We start from the raw sequence: 13,888 nt of genomic DNA, 5'->3' as shown, positions 1-13,888 counted from the left end.
TCCAGGTATTTCCTAACCAAACTTATTTACTGTTAAAAACATGTTTTCTCAACAATAAAAAGACTACCTAATTTTAAAATGGGCAAAGGATTTGAGTAGGCAATTCTCCAAAATGGCCAAAAAATCACAGGAAAAGATGCACGATATCATTAGTTATCAGAGAAATGCAATTAAAGCCACAATAAGATATCACTTCACACCTACTAGAATGGCTAAAGTGAGAAATAAAGACAATAACAAGTGTCAATGAGTATGTGGAGAAAATGGAATCCTCATACATTGCTGGTGGGAATGTAAAATGTTTCAGCCACTTTGGAAAAGACTTTGGCAGTTTCTGAAAACATTTAACATGGAATTACCATATGACCCAACAAACTCCACTCTTAGTTATCTGCCCAAGAAAAATAAAAACATGTCCACACAAAAACTTGTACACAAATATTCACAGCAGCACTAGTCATAATAACCAAAAGATGGAAACAATGAAATGTCTGTTAACTGATGAATACGTAAACAAAATGTAGCTATCCAGACAATGCAATATTATTTGGCTATGAAAAAAAGGAGTGAAGAACTGGCACATGCTATAACATGGTTGAACTCCAAAAATATCATGTTAAGTGGAAGATTTAGCCAGACACAAAAAGGCCTAATATTGGAGGATTCCACTTATACGAAATGTCTAGAATAGACAAATCCACAGGACAGAAAGTAAATTAGTGGTTGCCAGGGGTTGGAAGGAGGGAGGAATGGGCACTGCAAACAGAGGTTTCTTTTTGAGATGATGAAAGTGTTCTAAAATTAAATTGTAATAGTTGTACAACTCGGTGAATATACTAAAAATCACTGAATTGTAAACTTTTATCTCAATAAAGCTGGTATTTTATCACACAAATGAGTGACTTTAGGCAAGTTACTCGAGCTTACCATACCTCAGTTTCCTCATCTGTAAAATGAGAACGATGATCATAGGGTCTCTGACAGAATTATACATTAATGTATGTGACGTTTCTGAAATAGTACATAGCATGCAGTAACTTCTCAATAAGTTAGCTCTTCCTCCCCACACTGGTCCACTGCAGAATGTTAAGAATCCTGTGTTGGCTTCATGGAGCATATCCTATGTACTGGACATTACATGAAGTGTTTTACACACATTATTTCATTTAATCCTCAAATAATCCTATTTTACATATGGAAAAAAATGAAGCTTAAAAAGGTCAATAGGCAATTGGCCTAAGGGCAGACAATTAATAACTGTGAGTACTGGAGTCAAACAGGCCAATACCATTCCCCCTCACAGAGATGATCCCTGCTGAGTGCCCCTCAATACCCTGAGAGCTTGGCAGGAACTGTTTTCTCAACAATAAAAAGAATTTCAAAAAATTTCAAAAGAAAAGGCACTTGGGCTCAGCACAGTAGTGGGGCCCAAGTTCACACACCCAGGGGCCAGGACTCACCAGTTATCCTCTGTACCAAAACCCCTCTGAAGACAAGGGAAGGCTTAAGAGTGGACGGAAGGTCCCCAATCAAACTTTTCCCCTCGCTTCTGCAGCTAAGAGTCATGCTGTACTTACTTAATGATTGGGTTCTCGAACTGCTTGGCACACCTCCACTGTCGGATGCAGGACAAGCAGTACGTGTGATTGCAGTTGGAGAGAATTCCAAATCTCCTCTCAGAAGCGGATGCCTTCTCAAGGATCACTTCCATGCAGATACTGCACACTTTGTCCTGACTTGCCTGGAAGGCAAAGGCCTTCTCCATCTCGTGTTCGAATGTCGACATGCAGATCTGAAGTACAGAGAGGGAGGAAGGAAACTTTTTTAGGTTCTGGAGCTGCCAGCCACACTGCCAAAACCAAGATCAGGAAAGAACACGATGTGGCTGCTTTAAGTCAGGGCCCAGCAATCCCTGGATTCAGGACACAAAGCTCTCTTGGATCACAAAAAGGACTTCAAACCATCACTGGCCCAGCCCCTTGCTTTCCTAGCATAATATGGTCACCTCCAATTTAGAGCAGAGACCAGAGTTCCCAGAAGGTAACTCTGTGGGAACTGCTGTGGGATCACAGAGTTCAGAAGGACTGGGACCTGGTCCCTTGGCTCCTCTGGGCACCAGCTTTCTCTACTCTGAACTGCACCAATACCAAAAATGCCAAATAATCCTTAACTTGAAATATCAGCGGGTAGTATAGAGTTAGAGTTACGCAAGCAGTACCACTTCTTCTCAAGAGGACAAATTATGTAATGAATTCATATGAAGTATTCAGTAAGCACGTACTGAATACTTCTCATGTACAGCACTGTATATCAGGCATTGGAGTCAATGAAAAGAGTATGAAGACCTAGGCCGTGCCCTTGGGAGCTCACAATGGACACGGATATGAGATAAATCAACAAGCACAGCACAAAGACCCTGATCCATCTGGGTGAAGAGGAAAGTTCTAACTCTGCACTCACCTGAACACCCCCATGGAAGACAGTGGAGGGTGGCAGACTCAACCTCCACATACCGTGACCTCCTCCTCATCCACTCAAACGCTACTGCTGTGGACTCCTCCCTTTCTCTCTTACTCACCTTCAGAGTCCAGTACGAAGCACTAAGACCAGTGTGAGGCAGTGCTCCTAAACACTGGGGACCTAATGACCTGGAAGGTCCCTTCAACACTTGGCTTCTCAGATTCCATGACTTGGACTCTCAAATTGTCCAGAACTCAGCCTGCCTGGATTGTAGCCACAATGATATATAAACCTAGCGAGGGAAAAAGCCTATGTGTGACAGACACACACAAACCATGCTCCTGTGCTAGATTTATTATTTGAACTTTGCATAGCTTTATGTTTCTGATGTCTCTTCCATTTTTCTTTATTCTAAATAATCAAAAATTGGCAAAATAACAATAGGAAAAAGGACTTGAAAATAAGGTACAAATATTTAACGAACATAATGTAGATATCATTGGCAGAAAGATGCTTACAGAAATACCAACAATTTTGTCACATAGTGCATTTCAAATTTCTAAAAACGAGTTCATACAAAGGCTTGCAACTTTACCTTTTCATGAGCTTTTCTTTGTTCTGGGTCAAAGGGGTGCAAGACTCGTAACCTACAGATTTCACACACTTCTCCATGCAAGTAGACACAAGCATCCTCAAATCGGCACTCTCCGGCGGCTGCATAGGGGCATAGCTGCTGCTCACTGCTGTAGGAGCTGCTGGCTTCTAAGTCATCAAGGCCACTCCTGATTGCATCTAGGTAGGAATGTGGCTTCATTTCTGGGCTACTCTGAAGGTCACTGCCACTTCCTGGATTATTCACCACAGTTGGGGAAGCCTTTTCTTCAGCCATGCCAGAAAGATCTTAATACAAAACACAGAGCATACACACAAATGAAAACTGGCCCAACCATTCTGGTAAGCAGTATTAGTCAAAACCTAACAGGTAAAGCAACTTTGACCTTGGGAATTTCACTCTTGGGGTCATATAGGAAAAAACAGGCCAAGAGGGAAAAATAAAAAGAATAATATAAAATGTTCACAGTGACATTACTTATAATCATAATTAAAATCCAAAAAACATAATTGGCAACACAGGGAATATATTACACAGAAGAACACTAAAGTTGTTATTTAAAAATGGCAAGTATGGAAATGTCAACATTTGGACCAGTTAACACTAAAAAAATGTATTATACTTTTCAGGTAGGTAGGTAGGTAAGTAGACAGATTGACAGAAAGAAAGAAAATAAATAGGTAATAAATAGATAGATGTAAAAGTCAAAGGGAATTTAGAATGAGGTCAATAAAATACAGTGGTTTCCTTCACACCAGTAAAGTTATCTATCATGGAATCTGCCTATCTTATGCTGCACGATTCTGAGAACTAAAATAAAAATTCCTTCACCTGCTGAGAACTAGCCAATAAAAACGACTTTTATGATTTGTAGCTTTCTTCTTCCCCAAACCCCGTTCTAGAGTACAGACCACTCCCCAAACCCCGTTCCAGAGTACAGACCATTCCCCAAACCCCAACACACTATTCTATTACCAACGGTGCAACCTAAAACGCCACTGTCTCAGCACAAGAACTAAGGCTATAAATTGACCTAAAGTGAAATAGTGATTGATACACGTTCTTTATCAAAATATATAGTTTTGAAATGAACAGCTTGAGGCTTCTCAGAACTGGGCAACCACTTTGTGCAGAGACAGAAGTTGCATGTCGACAAAAAAGTCACTGTTTATATTTTGCCAGCTCAGTCTTGGACATAAGGTTAAATGTATTATCTAAAGCCTATTCTCAGGACAGATCTGGTGTCTCTACATTCAGACGGCCTGGAGGGGTATTAAGTTAGCAGTGAAGGCCAGAAAGGAACATCAAGAACAAGCAAGACTGCTTTTCAAAAAGAGGCAACAAAAGGATTCTGCTCACTCACTTCGGTCTCTAAGTACCAATGTTCTCTTTTCACGTTTCCCAGGCTCGTGTAAGTTAGTTTTCACAATAGATGCAGTAAGGTCGGAAGGAGGGTGAGGACTGTGGAAACTTGGGGAGGGCACACTGTGGGGCACAGTGCCCATAGCACCACCAGCCGCAGCAGGGGGCCTCGTGTGATCATATCTAAACAAAACACACAGCACATGCGTTACGGACACACTACAATCACATGACTCCCACACTGCCCAGACGTGGATTGTCCTTCCTTCTACTCCATTTGTGGAGGCAGAAAATGAAACGATCTTTTCCCATATTTTAACTGATAAAAGGCTTATCAGTTAATAACTGCCTGGCAATTCAGAGTGAGTGGTACATTGTAGTCTATCACACTTAAGTGTCCTTGTAGGACTTACGTGGGACAGACATACTGCCCCAGATAACACAATGAGACCCTGAAAATTTCAGACATATGTTGAACTCAAATCTCCTGACTCCCAAACTAGTGTTTTGGGCAGGAGTTCATACAATGTTAATGATGGCCAATTTCACATCTGGAAACCGGCCTTTCCTGGGCGGTCTCTCTGGGGTACCCACTGGCAGGGGGAGGGCAAGGTCAGCCAACTTCCATCATCTACCAGGTAGCCAGAGGAAGAACTGGAGGGAGCTTTGCAGCCCAGAGAACAGAGCAGCTCTTCACTACAAAAGGACAGGAACAGGTTTTTGGAATATTTCCCTGTTTAGAAGTTATACAAGTTGCCTACAGGTGTCAGAGGAAAAAAGGAAGACTCCATGCACTTAAATGTTCAGTGCAGGGGTACTCACAGCAAAAAAACTGGAAGCCACTTAAATGTAGAAAAAGTTAATAAAATGATGTCTGTTAACATTACGAAACATAAAATTACAATTAGGAGATAAAGTAGCAGCACAGGAAAAAGGTTATGACATGTTCAGTGGGGGGAAAAAAGCAAGATATAAAATCTTATACATATTATGAGTGCAATTATAATTTAAAAGAAACTCACAAGAAAAAGGCCTTAAAAGTGATTTTGAAAATTAAAATTATTTTTAGGGTATTAAAATTGAGGTTTCAAAATTATTTACTATACTTTTTATAATGTTGTCATAGTACTTTTAAATTTAAATTTTCCCCTCAGCAAGACCCATGTTCCAAATGAAGGATCTGAATCCCTGATAGTATTAAACTCAGTATAACAGTTGGGGGAAGTTTCAGGGTTCTTGCCTGCAACGAGTTCCATAGGCGCAACAGCCCTTCTGATAGTATTTGCAGATGGTGGATGGCTTGCTGTTTGCCAAGTCATGTGAAAACAGGCATTGGTTTCCTTCCCGACACACACCATGCATAAAGTACCTGAAGAGACAAAAAGAAGCATAAAACTTTAAGGAGTATACTTTCTTTTATAAAGTCAACATATTTTTTAACCTAGCATACAAATACTATTATGCATATTTTTGTATCAAGGCTCTATCAAACACTGGAGATATACATATTTTCATGATTCTAAGACAGTGATTTTATTTATTTTTTATTATTACGCTTTCATTTATTTTTAATTAATTTTTTATGGTGACGTTGGTTAACAAAATCCAATTAAGTTTCATCTGTACACTTTAACAGTAAGGCATATATATATATATATATATATATATATATATATGCCTTACTAGGGTATTAAAATTGAGGTTTCAAAATTATTTACTATACTTTTTATAATGTTGTCATAGTACTTTTAAATTTAAATTTTCCCCTCATATATATATATATATATATATATATATATATATATATATATGCCTTACTGTTAAAGTGTAAATATATAAATATATATATTTACACTGTGTGTTCACCTCTCATAGTTAGATTTCTTTCTGTCACCACATATTTGACCCCCTTTATCCCATCTACCTCCACCCTCCTCCCATCCCCTACCCTCTGGTAACCACTAGTCTATTGTCCATGTCCATGAGTCTCTGTTTGTCCTGTTCATTTGCTGCTTTTAGGTTTATAACCCACATATAAGTGATATCATGTGATTTCCAATTTTTTCTGTCTGGCTTATTTCGTTTAGCATGATTATCTAGAGGTCCATCTATGTTGTTGCAAATGGCAGTATTTCATCTCTTCTTATGGCTGAGTAATATTCCATTGTATATATGTACCACAGCTTCTTTAGCCAATCATCTATCGTAGGATGCTTTGGTTGCTTCCATGTCCTGGCCACTGTGAATAATGCTGCTGTGAACATTGGTGTGCAAATATCTTTTTGGATATGGGTTTTCAAGTCTTTGGGGTAAATACCCAGTAGAGGGATTGCTGGATCATATGGTAGATCAATTCTCAGTTTTTTGAGGAACCTCCATACTGTTCTCCATAGTGGCTGTACCAATTTGCAGTCCCACCAGCAGTGTATGAGGGTTCCTTTTTCTCCGCATCCTCTCCAGCATTTGTTATTACTTGTCCTGTTGATTATAGCTATTCAAATATTTGTTGGCTATTTGTATGTCCTCTAGGGAGAAGTGTCTGTTCAGGTCCTCTGCCCATTTTTTGATTGGATCGTTTGTTTTTTTGTTATTATTGAGTTGCATGAGTTCTTTGTATATTTTGGATATTAGGCCCTTATTGGAGGTGTTGCTTGCAAATATATTTTCCCATTCGGATGGTTATCTCTTTACCTTGTTGACAATTTCTTTTGCTGAGCAAAAGCTTTTTAGTTTGATGGAGTCCCATTCATTTATTTTAGCTTTTACTTCCCTTGCTTTTGAGTTCAAATTCATAAAATCCTCTTTTAGTCCAAGGTCCTTGAGTTTAGTTCCTACGTTTTCTTCTACGCATTTTATTGTTTCAGGTCTTATATTCAGGTCCTTAATCCGTTTTGAGTTAATTTTGGTGTGTGGTGATAGACAACAGTCTACTTTCATTCTTTTGCAGGTGGCTTTCCAGTTTTCCCAGCACCATTTACTGAAGAGGCTTTCCTTTCTCCACTGTATGTTTTTGGCTTTTTTGTCGAAAATTATTTGCTCATGTAAATATAGATTTACTTCTGGACTCTCAATTCTGTTCCACTGGTAAGACAGTGATTTTAGATGCACCACAACTAATTCAATGACAGTTTTTCTGGAAGAAAAATGATCCCTTAAATCTCTATTTAAGATATATCTTCTTGATTTGAGATATGTTACACATGTAAAACGTGAGCCTCATAAGTGAGAAAATACTCTTTGAAAAACTGCTCTCTCTTTCACATAGAGCTTATAGGATATGGTGTAGTGGAGTCAAGGAGACCTGGGTCCAAGATCCAGTCCTGCCATCTACGAGCAAGTCACAAAACCAACTTCTCTGGGCATCATTACCTTTATCTATAAAACAAAAATTACACTGCCTACTTTCCGGGGTTGTGGTGAGGATCAAATAAATACTGTAGCACCAAAAAAAAAAAAAAAAAAAAGTAAATTACACACAAACACGCAAACTCACACACACGCTAGTGTCCACTGAGATGTCCAATTCTGGCCCTGAAGGAATAACTGGAAGGCATTCTTATTCTGTCCAGATTAGAAAGACCTGGTTGAATAGTCAGAGCCAACGGTAAAGAGACTCTAGAGGGACATGCCTTGGTATTAAGAGTAGATAAGTTCTAAAGTAATGAGTATTTTAGACATATCCTAATAAAGCTCAAAAACAAACTCTGAAAGGATCAAACTGATAGGAAATAATTATTGTCAGCCAAAACACTTTAGCACTCTTTGAAAGAAGACAATAAAATTCAAATGCTCAAAAATAAAAAATTATCAGACATGACAAAAAGCAGGCAAATGGACCCACAACCAGAAGAAAAAAAATTAGTCAATAACAGAAATGACAGATGATGGAATCAGCAGACAAGGAATTTAAAAATGGCTATTATAAATATGTTCAGTAATAAATATACAACAGTCTAGGATTTAAAGGAGAACCTGAATATAGAGAGAAACTGAAGATATAAAGGGAACCAAATGGAACTTCTTGAAATAAAAACTACATTATCTAAAATGAAAATTATACTGTATAAGCTTACTACTACTATATTAGGCACTATAAAAGAAAATCTCAGAAAACCTGAAGACATAGCAATAGAAAGTATCCAAACTGAAGCAGAGAGAGGAAGAAAGAACAGATTTTTGCTTCTAGCTATGATGGAGTATGGAAATTGCCCTCTAATGTAAAAAAAAAAAAAAAGAAACAAAATATATGAAACAGCTGTTTTCAGACATGGACAAAGGGCAACATAAGACTGGTTTTTGAGAGAAGGGACACAAAGGAGAAGAGCTCCATGTTCGGCTTGGCTTTCTGCCTAGAGGCGTATTCTGGACCTTGGTGCAAGGAGGGGAACCTCAAGTACAGCACAGCAGTCCTGCTGAGTTGAAGAGAGACTGGAGTTCAAGGTGGCTAATGGAAGCTTTTTGAAGAGCCTGTAAATAGCATCACACATAAATGATTAATTGACTTCTGATAAAGAGGTCAAGGTAATTCAATGTGGGAAAGAATAGTCTTTTCAACAAACGTGCTGGGAGGATCACATGTTGCCTGTCCTTCACAGCCCTCGTGGCCATGTTACAGCTTCTCTCCTGCTGTGATCTGCATAGGAAGGACTCAGGGAGACACAGGAAGTCTAGAAGTGGATTCAGTGGACTTTGAGAGAGTGGCTGTGAACTTCACCCTGGAAGAGTTGGCTTTACTGGATCCTTTCTTCACAGAAAAAACTCTAAGGAGATGTGATGTGAGAAACCTTTGGGAACCTGGCCTCAAAAGGGAAAAAAAATGGAAAGATCATGATACTAAATACTAAAGATCAGTACAAAACCCAGAAAACTAAGAAGTCATATGGTAGAGAGAATAAGTGATGAGAAAGACAGTAGTCAATGTGAGGAAAACTTGAGCCTATTTCAAATTTCAATATAAACAAGACAACTCTTTCTGGAGTAAAAAACTATGGGACTACAGTATGTGTGGAAGTCTTTATGTATCATTCATCCCATAATATGCACACAGATGTCAAAATGGACACAAGCCATATGAGTATCAGAATCATGGAGAAGCCATATAAATGTAACGTATGTGGGAGAGCCATCAGTTCTCTCCAGTGTATTAAAAAATATGAAAGAAATCACAATGGTGAGAAAACCTAATGTAAGAAATGTGGGAAAACCTTTAATTCTTCAACTTCACTTCAAATATATGAAAGAACCCACACTGGAGCAAAACTCTATCAATATAAACAATGTGGAAAAGCCTACATATATCAAACTTTTCAAACCATGAAAGAATTCACATAGGACAGAAACCCTATGAATGTAAACAATGTAGTAAAGCCTTCGGTCATCTCAGTTCTCTCTGAATGCATGAAAAAACTCACACTGCAGAGAAAGCTTATGAATGTAAACAACGTGACAAAGCCTACCTATATTATAGTGCCTTTACAAATACCCCAAAAGACTCACACAGGCAAGAAATCCAAGAATGTAAGCAATGTTGTAAAACTTTCGGTTCTCATCTCTTCCATTAGCCACAAAGAACTCACTGGAGAGAAGCCCAATGCATGTAATGAATATGGAAATGCCTTCACATATTATTAAAATTTTCAAAGAAAATTCACTGGAGAGAAACTTTATGCATGTAAGGAATGTGGGGAAGCCTTCATATGTTATCAAAGTTTTTGAAGACATGAAAGAAAGCACAGTGGAGAGAAACCCTATGAATATAAGAAATGTGGGAAAGCCTACAGATATTACAGTACCTTACAAAGACACAAAAGGACTCACTCTACAGAGAAACCCTAAGAATATAAGCAAGTTTGTGATTTTCCTCATTTAAAAAAAATGCTGGACTGAGTACCTCTAGGGAAAATATGAAACTCAAATGTTTTATGTCTGCTGATGTGACCCAGTATGAAGTATACAGTATAATCTGTGATGTATTCTAGCCAAAAACATTTAAGTTGAATACCACAAAACTCCAAATCTAACTCCCAGTTTACAGGACATACAATTAGGAACAAGCTAAAAAAAATCATAAGGAAGCAATCAGACAAATACAAAAGAAGAGGTGGTATATGGGCCGAGTCTCCTTAACAGGTGTCATAAATAAAGGGAGAGGGGTCAGCTGAGTATGGAGAACAGTTTGGTGGTTTCTTAAAAATAAGAACATAAACATAAATTTACCATTTGACTCAATGAATCCACTCCTAGATATTTACCCCAAAAAAGTGAAAACATGTTCACACAAATACTTGTACATGAATGTTCATGGCAGCTTTATTCATAATAGCCCCAAAGTGGAAACTTTTACAATTCCATCAATATATCTATACAATGGGATATTAGTTGGCAATAAAAACGAATAAAATCATGACTACAACATAGATGAACCTCAAATATACCATGGAAGGTGAAATAAGCCAGATACAAAGGGCATGTTGCATGAATAAAGGGCAAATCTAAAGGGACAGAAAATAGTTAAGTGGTTGCCTAGGGCTTGGAGAGGGGATAATAGGGAGTGACTGCAAATGGGCACGAGGAAGCTTTTTGGGGTGACGAAAATATTCTAAAATTTAATTGTGACGCTTGTACAACACTGTAAATTTATTAAAAGTCTTTGAATTGTGAATGGGTAAGTTTATGGTATGTATATTTCAATGAAGATGTTAGAAAAAAAAAATTTAAAAAGGAGGGAACTGTACTAGGTTAGTAGATATTACATAAACAACAAAGTAACCAGAAGCAACATTTAGTTCTGGATTAGATTCTGATTTGGACAAACCAGATGTAAAAGACATTTTTGGAACAAATGGAAAAATTTGAGTATGGATTAGGTATTAGATAAAATAAAATTTTACTGACATGGAAAGTTGAAGATTGTTAACTAAAAAAAGCATACTATAAATCAGCATATACAGGGGTGGCTCCATAGTGTAGTGGTTAGCACATCTGCTTTACACGCAGAAGGTCCTGGGTTTGCGCCCCAGATAGAGCCACAGACCATGACCCAGGTGCGCCAGGCCCCGGGTGTGCCAGGCCTCAGGTGCACACCGCAAGCATGTGGGAGGAGATGCCCTGCCTTCAGAGATCCAGTTCTTAAGGGGAGGTGGCAACATCAGTAGGTCAGGGGGAATTAAAGAGAGGGGGAAAAAAGCATATATAGTAAAATGGTACAGCCATCATGGAAAACTATACCAGTTCCTCAAAAAATTAAAAACAGAATTACCATATGATCCAGCAATTTCACTTTTGGGTACATACACAAAAGAACTGAAAAAGAACTCAAATAATTGTACACCCATGTTCATAGCAGCATTATTCACAATAGCCAAAAGGTGGAAACAACCCAAATGTCCATAAATGGATAAATGAATAGACAAAATGTGGTCTATCCATACAATGAAATATTATTCCAACTTGAAAAGGAAGGAAATTCTGACACATGCTACAACATGGATGGATGAACCTTGAGGATATTACATTAAATGAAATAAGCCAGTCACAAAAAAGACAAAACAATATGATTCCACATATGTGAGGTCCCTAAAGTGGTCAAATCATAGAGACAGAAAGTAGAATGGCGGTTGTCAGAGGCTGGAGGAGGGAAAAGGGGAGTTAGTGTTTAATGGGGACAGAATTTCAGTTGGGGACAATGAAAAGAGTTCTGGAGATGGATGGTGGTGATGGTTGCACAATATCTTGAATGTGCTTAATGCTAATGAACTAACCACTTAAAAATGGTTAAGATAATAAATTTGTTATGTATATTTTACCACAATTAAGAATATTTTTAAGAGCACATACTATATACTCTCATTTTGGTAAAAATTTAAAAAATATATACATATATATGCATTTAAAAAATCTCAAAAGATATTTAATAGCATGTTAACAGTGGTATTTTTATTTCCTTATTTTTGTTAATCTGCACTTTCTACCATTTCTACCATGAACATATACTGATTTTATAATAGTAAATGGCTGTTTTAGTTTTAAAAAATCATAAATACTATCCAATAATGGTGAGGGCATGGTTAAGAATATAGATAAAATGCTCAGTACATTATCTGTCACACAGTAGGTACCCCACAAAGTTCAACTCTTCATTAAAGTCTAGTAAAAAAACCAGACAACTAAACCAATAATTAGTTACAAGAGTGACCTATGCCTTAACACAATGTATAAAGTGCTGAGTGACTCACGTAGGGCAACAGGAGGCAACATCCCAGTAGAGGTCATGCCCAAGTAGAGCCTGCAAAATGGAGGGGGATGCCAGTGGGTGTGAGGAGTATGTGCCAGAAGAGAGGACAGCAAATTTGAAAAAAAAAAAAAGGCAGAGAAGTGGGACGTTGTAAGGGAGTAAGGACAGGCTTGTGGAGAGATGAGTATTATTACTCTAATTGCGCTCCAAGATACCCTAGTGTTAGTTGAAATATTGATGAGTGTGTCTCAAAACAAGAAATGAAGGGCTCACAATCAAGTCAGCTTAGGAAACCAGAGTGGTCTTTCTCAGAGATTTACAACAGACAGCAGCAGAGGAAAGGTTCTGAGTGTACTGTCATAAAGAAAACTGTTTATTCTTATTAAGCACACCTTTTCCCAGGTGTTTTCAGAAAAAGCCACTTGAGCTACAGAGTAGAAGACAGACTGGAGAGGGCTGAAAGTGTACATGAGAAGTCTTTAAGGAGGTTGCTTCATAAAGGAACTTTTATTTGTAAACCATGTTTTATTAAAAAAAAAAATATGGAAAGTTTCTAAACTATACAAAATAGAACGGCAGAATAAACTCTCAAGGTGTACCAGCACCAGCTTTCACATTATCAACTCATGATCAATCTGGTTTGACCCTTTTCCCTACTTCCTGTATTATTTTGAAGAGGAATAACTCACATATCCCTTGAATGAAGGCTTTTAGGCAAGAAGCCCCCACCTCTGGTTCCCCAGCAAGTATATTATGAGAAATACATGAAATGAGAAAAAAATACAAAAGAGCAGATAAACAGTGCCATCAATACTAACACTTTCACTTCTTTATTTCATTGAATCCTAACAATACTCTAAGGAGTATCATTATTATGCCTATGATGCAAATAGGAAAGCTGAGGTTCAGAAAGGTATGATGACTTATATATTCAATTGTTAAGTAGGGAACCCCAGCTCTGGTCTTCTCAGCCCTGACCTTTTCCCATCCAAACTGACTTTCCTGTTACTCTGCCTTTGTCCACATTTTGGCCCCTGTGCAAAACACTGTATTCCATCTTTCATTGCACTGAACTGCTATAACCCACCTTCCTTCATGGACCAGCATGAGTGAGTCCTGACTGGTCCAAGGAGCCTTCTCACCCCTCCAGCTCAAACTGCACTTTCATTCCTCCAACCCCAGACTCACTGGTGGCAGCCACATGGTATGGTGCTTCCCAA

General features: G+C 38.1%; 1 protein-coding gene across 2 annotated transcripts in view; it reads right to left on the bottom strand.

Moving 5' to 3' along the window:
* Positions 1 to 13,888, bottom strand: part of MKRN2 (makorin ring finger protein 2) — a 36,237-nt gene that overhangs the window by 9,801 nt on the left and 12,548 nt on the right. The window contains exons 2-5 of one of the 2 annotated variants that reach the window (XM_039886773.1): positions 5,676 to 5,804; positions 4,437 to 4,618; positions 3,056 to 3,360; positions 1,578 to 1,792 (exon numbers count right to left, since the gene is read on the bottom strand). In XM_039886773.1, coding sequence (XP_039742707.1) covers positions 1,578 to 1,792; positions 3,056 to 3,360; positions 4,437 to 4,618; positions 5,676 to 5,804 — 831 coding nt within the window. The remainder of the gene's footprint in view (positions 1 to 1,577; positions 1,793 to 3,055; positions 3,361 to 4,436; positions 4,619 to 5,675; positions 5,805 to 13,888) is intronic. The other variant, XM_039886775.1, reaches the window with a different exon arrangement.

The sequence above is a fragment of the Pteropus medius genome, unplaced genomic scaffold (assembly GCF_902729225.1).
Source record: "Pteropus medius unplaced genomic scaffold, Ma_sr-lr_union100, whole genome shotgun sequence".
Taxonomy (NCBI): Eukaryota; Metazoa; Chordata; class Mammalia; order Chiroptera; family Pteropodidae; genus Pteropus; species Pteropus medius.
This window is presented reverse-complemented; position numbering and strand designations above follow the sequence as displayed.